General features: G+C 44.1%; 1 protein-coding gene across 1 annotated transcript; it reads right to left on the reverse strand.

The window, feature by feature from the left end:
• Window positions 1-921: 921 nt before the first annotated feature.
• MAP10 (microtubule associated protein 10) lies at window positions 922-4,424 on the reverse strand. Its single transcript, XM_077346246.1, has one exon. The coding sequence runs from the start codon at window positions 4,395-4,397 to the stop codon at window positions 1,824-1,826; it is 2,574 nt and encodes an 857-aa protein (XP_077202361.1). The 5' UTR covers window positions 4,398-4,424; the 3' UTR covers window positions 922-1,823.
• Between the last annotated feature and the right edge of the window lie 3,529 nt (window positions 4,425-7,953).

The following is a 7,953-nucleotide window of genomic DNA, read 5'->3' on the forward strand; positions in this document are numbered from 1 at the left end:
ATAACCTTTTCTACCCTAAATGTATACACTCCTTTAATTATCTTTACTCCTATTTAAATCCGGATCATTTAGAATAATTTTTAAAGTACCCAAGAGCACAAAAATAAACTTCCCTAGTACTACATAACACTGCTACATGAATACACAGGTTATGGTAATAAAAATTAACATTTGCTTTTTTAATAGCAACATCACAAATGCTGACTCACAGTGAGCACTGATGTGTTAAAATCACTTCCCTCAGCAGAGCAAATACTTAACAGATTGTCCCACATTTTGTATTAGCAGATTCAGCTTTTCCAGCAATGTGCTCTCTTTGCCTATTTGCCTTTATGAAATGTCATCTTCTTGTTCTCAAAGCAGCCCTTATCTATGCATGGTAGGCCTATGGCACATTCATTCATAGTAATAAACAACTTTTATAGCTGGTCCTTTAGTTGCACATGGAAAATTAGAAGCCAATTTGCATTTCTGAAAGGAGGTCTGATATTAGTCTACAAGCATCCACACATGGACAGCATCTAAAATTTTCTGTTCTGGAATGCCGGCATCAAAAGCAAAGATCTGTCAGTTCATGGTGATAAAATATCTTAAACAAGTTAAACACGCTTTAACATCTCTGTGGTCTGTTTTGCTGCTTTCTCAAGAGGTCTGACCCATGGGACTGTATCAGGCTTATCAGCTCATATCACTGATTTATCTTATGTGACAGTATGATGAATGTTAAGAATGCATTTCTGTCTTATTTTCTAAGTTATCCATCTCTACTTGTGGACTAATAATGAAAATATAGCCATCTGGACATGTGGTAGCTATAGAAAAAGCCTTCACCATGATGACATCTAGTGCTGAGTTGTAGCCTCTATTGACTTCTGTCAATTATTAGTTCATTGTATTATTATTAGTTCTTATTAGTTCTTACAATGAACTTATTAGTTCATTGTAGCATGTGGCTGTACTACACACTCATCTTACACTGAAATCAGTGTAAATGACTACTGGCAAAGCTTTTCTTGCAACTACAGCTGCTCAGTTGACCACATTAAGTAGACCTAGGCTTTAAGTAGACCTTACTGCAGTACTGTTTGAAATCATATAACTATGTTGTGGAGGATCATTGTCCATGGAGTTGCAATGAGTTGGACACGACTTTGCACCTAACAACAATGTAGTGGCCCTTTCATCATCATAATATCAGATAATAATAGTTATTAATCACTTCAAAGGTATAAAATTAAACCTACACCTGCTATGCAAGTGAAACTGACAGTAAAAGATGGATTTAAAAAAATTCAGGAGCAGCAAATTTCTTATTGGATGAATAGGAACATATTAGCTTTTAAAATGCATATCCAATTAAATTGTGTGTTTTATTTATAGTGGCTATTTTGATCATTTTGTTGATGTACTATTCATATTAAAATGATACATTTTTGCTTCTTAACATCCTTCTGTTAAGTAGTTTTCATTGCTGTATTTTACTAAAAGACTTTACAATTTATATTATTCATTCAAAAGATAAAATTTCTGGGCTTGTTCTACACAGCTCAGTTTCTGTAAATATAATTGTTCATGTTATTTTTCTCATTGTGTCATTTATGCAAATAGTGTAGCATTCTTATTTAACCTTTCAAAGATCTACAGATTATTTTTGTGGAAAATGTACACAATTCAGCAGCACATAAAAGCAGCCTGCTTGCTACACAACTTGTAGTAATTATTTTAAACTAAGGCTAATGTAAAAAACACTCAAAATATTACCAAAAAAGTTTGTTTATAAAAATAAAGACATTTAAACTTTGATCAGTTATTATTATTGGCAATTACATTGTGTATCCTGGAAGTTTGTTTACCACTAGTTCACTGACATGTTTGTACTGATTAGCAATGTCTGGCACATCAAAGTCAACTTCTTCCTCTTTGCAAGATGTATTGCTCTCTAACTCACTAAGATCAGACATGTTTGAGGGCATGTAAGAGCTAACTTGAGATGTCCTTAAGGAGAGACTCTTTTCTACAGACTGGCCTTTTGTTCCCCTGCTGTCCAAATCAGAGGTTTTTGGTTTGTTCTCGAAAGTCTGCAAATCTTTGTTCACATGCTTTTTGACCTGTTGATCTGAAAGTTCTGTCTTTAAGCTTCTTGTAAGAAGAGACTCATTATGTTGGTACTGATCAATAATGTTTTCCTCATTAGATTTTAAAGAATTGGTCTTTTTACGAGGCTGGACAGGAGATATAGCTGAAGGTATTGGAAGAAGAGAGGAAATACTTTCAGAAGACTGACTTTTTTCGGTTTTAGAATATGAATCAGTGTCAGAATTGCTTGGTTTTGGGTTTACTAGTAAAGGTTCAGAAGCGCTCAGTGGAACTTCGAAGCTGGAACTATCAGCATTCGTAAAATCTTCTGAATAGCTTCCATTCTCACAGGTAACACTGACATCATCTGCATTCTCACATTCATGGCGGCTTTCAGTGTTCATACTCTGACAAGCATTCTGTAGTACTGAAATCTTACAATCCTTGTCCTGTACACCTTTTTCTGCTTCTGTATCTATTATATTTTCTAAACCATCTGTATCCTGTAAAGAGACTCTTGGCAGATGGACTTTCAACCGCCTCTTTTTATAACCAGAGCCCAACCTTTTAAATGGGCATCTTTCCTTTATATTTTCACGACTCTTCACATGACAACCTGCAACACTATTTTGGACATCAGAAGTTAGTTTTCTGGTGGTACAGCTATCTTGTTCAACACTACATTGTATTAATGTCTCAATATTTTCATTAAATTGAACACTGAGGTCTGAAATCCCTCTTTCTTCAGAGCGTGCAGAGCCAGAAGACTTTGGATGATGCTCAGGAGAACACCAGAACATTTTACTATTGGCTAAGGAAGTGTTGCCTCTTATGAATACATTTGCTTGTTTTTTCCTACGATGTTCCCTTTTTTCATGAACTTTCAACATTCCTGGGTTGGTCTGCTGCAACCGAAGTCTGAGGGTATTTGTCATACCATAAGTAAGCTTCCTTCTTGGGGGAGAGTTCTCTTTGCTGTTCTTCTCAGGACTGCCTTTTCTTTCATAGACTGAGGTATTAAATCCAGTCCAGGTTCGCTGGAAGGAGGGAGAGATAAATTTTAAGTTCTCTGGGCGACTTCTTCTTAAGATGGCTGTAGGGGACCTGCCTCTCTCTTTGTGATGAGTTTTCTTATCCTCTCGAGTGGGACTTACACTTTTAACGAATGGGGGTGGGGATTTGGGGCTTTCTTCTACATTTTTGTATAGCCATGCTAGTTGTGGGTGCACAGAGGATGTCCCTGATTGCAGGGTTTGGTTGTTCAGCAGGGACAGCTCCACTAGCAATGCATTCAGCAGAGGAAGCTGAATCAAGGTTTGTCTGAGCTGTAGAGGGTTAATCAAAGTCGAGGGTGGAGACTTGTCTTGGCCACCTCTTGAAGGCTCCTCTTGAAGGGAGAGTGCAGATGACAGTGCATTTTCCTCTTTCCGAATAGCTTCTTGATGTTTAACAACCATCACTGGCTCAGAGGCTTTCGGTGCAGGGCAGCAATCTTCAGCTGGGCAGTTATAGTACATTGGTGGGGGGCAGAAAACATTGCCTTCAGTCTCCAGTTCTCTGGCAATATCATTGGGCTGTGGCTCTGAGTGGGAACTACTGAACGAATACAGGCTGCCACTTTCACGGTCTTGGTCCTCCTCCACCTCTGGAATGAGCTCCAGGCTGAGCCCCCTCTCGCTTTGGGCGCCCAGAGGTGTGGGAGGCAGCGGTGGCTGCTCCTCCTTCCTATGGGGCTCCCCTGAGGCCCTGCTTTCCTCCAAGTGCCCCAGCAGAGTAGATCCCAGGTTGCTTAGGCGGTAGCTCAGCCCCAGCTCCCCCACCGGCTCCCCCATCAGGTCCCGCAGCGGGAAGCGGCCTCTTCGCCCCCCTGGGCCGGTCTCCAGCAGCAACTCTTCGGCGGCGGCCGCCAGGGAGACGCTGCAGGAGCCCAGCAACCGAGCGGGACCCGCCGTCGGGGGCAGCGCCAGCAGCAGCGCGTGGAGCGGGGAGCGCCTCAGCAGGCCCCTCAGCGCATCGGGCCGCAGCCGGAAGAGGCAGGACTTGCCCCTCCCGAAGGGCACCAGCGGGCCCGGCACGCACCGGGGGGCGCGGACGAGCAGGGTGGGGAAGTCCAGCAGCCGAAGCGCCACGGCGGGGCGGAAGGGGCCGCTGGCCGGCAGCGGAGACGGAAGCAGCCGCGGCTCCACGCGCGCCGTCTCCACCAGCAACTCCAGCGAGAAGAGGCTGTCGCCGCCGCCGCCGCCGCCCCCGTCCTCCATCTTGGGGAGCTCTCGCGAGATTAAGGGGAGCGGCCGGCTCCCCGGGCGGCTGCAGCGCTGCATAATTATCTCTATGGAAGCGCTTGGCTGCCGTTGTCTAGCGACTGGAGGCCGCCGCCGCGCCGCAAAGGCTCCTGGGAGTGGCAGCGCCCGCCTCGACCGGTCCCGCTGAACAGCCTCGCCGTGCCGAACAAAGGGCGAGACTGCAGGAAAGCGGCTGGGCCGGACTAAGAGCGGCTGCCCTGGAGTTGTTTTCCGTCGGCGTAGTGCCTCTGTCCAGCCTTGTGCTTCTGAAACGAATAAGAAGCGGCTGCCTGAAATAAGGAACAGGTGGCAAATTTACCGGTTTTATTCCTGACAATTCAAGCGACGTTCTTTCCAAACTCTGGCATTCCTGTGGTCCGTCGCCCCCCCCCCCCAGTCACACACATAACGCTTTACTTAGTTTCTAGTGTAATTAGCAGTATAGATTCAAATGGGTAGCCGTGTTGGTCTGAAGTAACACAATAAAATCAGAATCCAGGAGCACCTTCAAGACCAACAAACATTTATTCAGGGTGTGAGCTTTCGAACGCTAGTCTGAGGAAGAGTGCTTTATTGTTTTGTAAGTAGGAGAAGACTAAGAGTTGTTGGTTCACAGGAAGAGAATGGGCTATATGCAGATGGAGGATGATATTCTGGGTTGCTCATCTATGTAAAGAACTCATTGCCCATAAGGAATATTGCCTTTTCTCCTCTTGTAGTTTTCTACTAGTTGATTTGTATGTGAAGGAACACTGAAAGCTGCAATCCTACATGAAAGTAAGTGGCTACAAGCATAGCGGGGAAGGGGAGGGGTTGATGGGGTGTCCTGTCTGTTCCGATCTTCTGGCCCCCAAAGAGAAAACACTAACAAGAAACATGTTGCACTGCTGGCTGGAATCCCTGTCTAGTAGTAAACCACCTTGGTTTCACCCTGCATTCGTGAAACAGTATTTATGTAGCTGTCCTCTTAGCAAGGTCAGGATCATGGTTAGTGACTCTGCCTTTTTATATCATCTACCCTCCTGCCAGCTTGGTGGTTTGGTTAGGGGTGCCAACTTCTAATCTGGCAAGCCAGGTTTGATTCCACACTCCCCCACATGCAGCCATCTGGGTGACCTTGGGCTCGCCACGGCACTGATAAAACTGTTCTGACCGAGCAGTAATCTCAGGGCTCTCTCAGCCTCACCCACCCCACAGGGTGTCTGTTGTGGGGAGAGGAAAGGGAAGGCAATTGTAAGCCAGTTTGGGACTCCTTTGGGTAGAGAAAAGCAGCATATAAGAGCAACACTTCTTCAGGGTTGCAAGTAAGCCTGGAGAAAAATGCCACATCCCTTTAATTGAAATTAGCACCTGAAGTTTGTCATGGCATGGAGATCAATAACATCTGTTTATGCCTCTATTCAAGAAAAAAAATTTTTTGGGTCCAGGCAGCTGGCAACATGCTCCACTACTTTTTTTTTTCCATTGGCCTTGCTCTGGAGTGAAGGGGGGAGAATCTTATCAATTTCAACTATGGTCTGGTGGTTTTTAAAAATAATAATACATGGAGGGGTGGGCTTAGAGTTTCTTGTCCTTCACCCAGATCTCCTTCCCCCTTTCTCACCCTGGAACAGCAGTGGCAGCCCCAGAGAAAACGTTTGTATTTACTATATGTGTTGAACTACCCTGAGACAGCAGGCCCCATAGGGGCGGTCTGTAAATGTGATGAATGATTGAACGTGGACAAAAAGAGAAGCTTTAGTATGCCAGACTAGCTTTGGAAAGAGTTATGAGATCATAACAGTTCCTCTCTGTAGGAGCAGCAGTTGGCCTCTTTTTTGACAGTGATCCCCTTTTCCATGCTCAGAGAACAACTTGTCACCAGGCTCTGGCTTCAGAATACTGTTTAGAATACTGTTTAAGGCAAAGGGCAACTGTGCTCTTTCCAAAATTTATTTCATCCTCTCTACAAGGCTGACCTTGTAGATGAATATTCCTAGCCACACTGAGATGGAGGAAGGAGATATTGTTTACCAGAATGCTGCCAATTGACATATTTTATTAATGCGTGAAATGGATGCACAATTGTCATGACAGGTCAGTCGTAGTATACAATTAATACAACAGTAATAAAAAATACATTTTTGTTGCTACCTCCTTATGTTATGAATACTAGTAATCAAGCCTGCTGTACCTGGAATACAGCGGGCACTAGCGGGGCCGCGTGCGGCCCCCAACTCAGCAGGCCGCAGTTGCCGGTGTGGCAACAGCCTGACACTTATTTTTTAATATTGAATATTGAAGTTAGAAAGCTGCATACTGATAACCTTCATACAAATTATGAAATATGACATGTTTTTCAATATCTGAACTTTCCATTTGAATTACCAGTTTTGCCACTTCTATATCTGCCCAAACAGGCATAAAAATTAGTCCAATATTTCTTAATGTTTGTAAAGAAGACAAATAAGAGCCAAAGTTCATGCTTTTAAGCCATTCTTCTGTTAATTGTGGGTTAGGAAAGATGAGTAACAAGCTTTGTAATGATATCAGCTGCTGTAATATGACCACATGTTAAATTAATCCTGATTTAAATACCATTTAACTGCCCCATCTCCTGATCCCTATTTGAAGGCCAGCTATTGTCTTTTTAGTTTTGTAGAAACATTAGCTTCTGCATTGAAAATTATGCTTTTATTATTCACTGATGCAGACAAAGGCTTGAAAAAGTTAATGAACTGTTCTAAATGTTAAATGACTAGAATGGAAATTAGAAGTATTCAAAAATATTTTTTCCTTCAAAGTCACTGATTTCTCCTTAATATGATTGTATTTTGGACATCATCCAAGATTCTTGAGCATTTGGCATTGAAGTTATTTGGAGTGAATAATTCCCATATGGCACTTAGTTTGCAGACAGGAAGATTGCTGGTCTGAATGTTTAGAATTAACACTAGATTTTATTTGGCTCAAGATGATCTATAGCTAAGAAGCATTCAAAACATGTATTCTTAGCTATGGCCCCTCTCCTCCAAGTGAGAGGAGTACTTATCTATGGATTCATAATATGACTTTATCTTACCCATGTAACAGATAATTTATACTTATTCCTTTAAAAGAAAAAAAAATCTCAAAAAGCCAAATATGTATTTTAAAAGCTTCAGGGTAAATTTTTGAACAAAATACACATTTACATTTTTAGCCAGGAATGCAACGGGTGCTAGGATGTAGGCCTGCAAAGTGCCCTTCCTGAGTGCTAGCCCTCCTCTCCCTGCTAGTTCTTGAGATCTCGCATGGTGATGTGGTTAAGAAGTAGCACAGAGGTCCCCAACCTTTCTGAGGCTGGGGACTGGCAGGGCATTGGGCCGCGGCCGCGCATTGGGCCACGCGCCCGCGGGCTGTGCCCGCGCATCGGGCCGTGCCCGCGCATCGGGCCGTGCCCACTGGCCGCGCCCGCACGGGCCATGCCCACGCATCGGGCCGCACCTGTGGGCCGCACCCGCACAGGCCACGCCCGCACATCAGGCCGCGCCTGCGGGCCACGCCCGCGCATCAGGCTGCGCCCGCACGGGCCACACATGTGCAATGCGCAGCCCAGCCCTGATTCCCTCTCCCC

The sequence above is a fragment of the Paroedura picta genome, chromosome 1 (genome assembly GCF_049243985.1).
Source record: "Paroedura picta isolate Pp20150507F chromosome 1, Ppicta_v3.0, whole genome shotgun sequence".
In the NCBI taxonomy this organism is placed as follows: domain Eukaryota; kingdom Metazoa; phylum Chordata; class Lepidosauria; order Squamata; family Gekkonidae; genus Paroedura; species Paroedura picta.

Coding starts and splice junctions, on each gene's coding strand:
- MAP10 (XM_077346246.1), bottom strand. CDS start 4,397: ATGCAGCGCTGCAGCCGCCCGGGGAGCCGGCCGCTCCCCTTAATCTCG.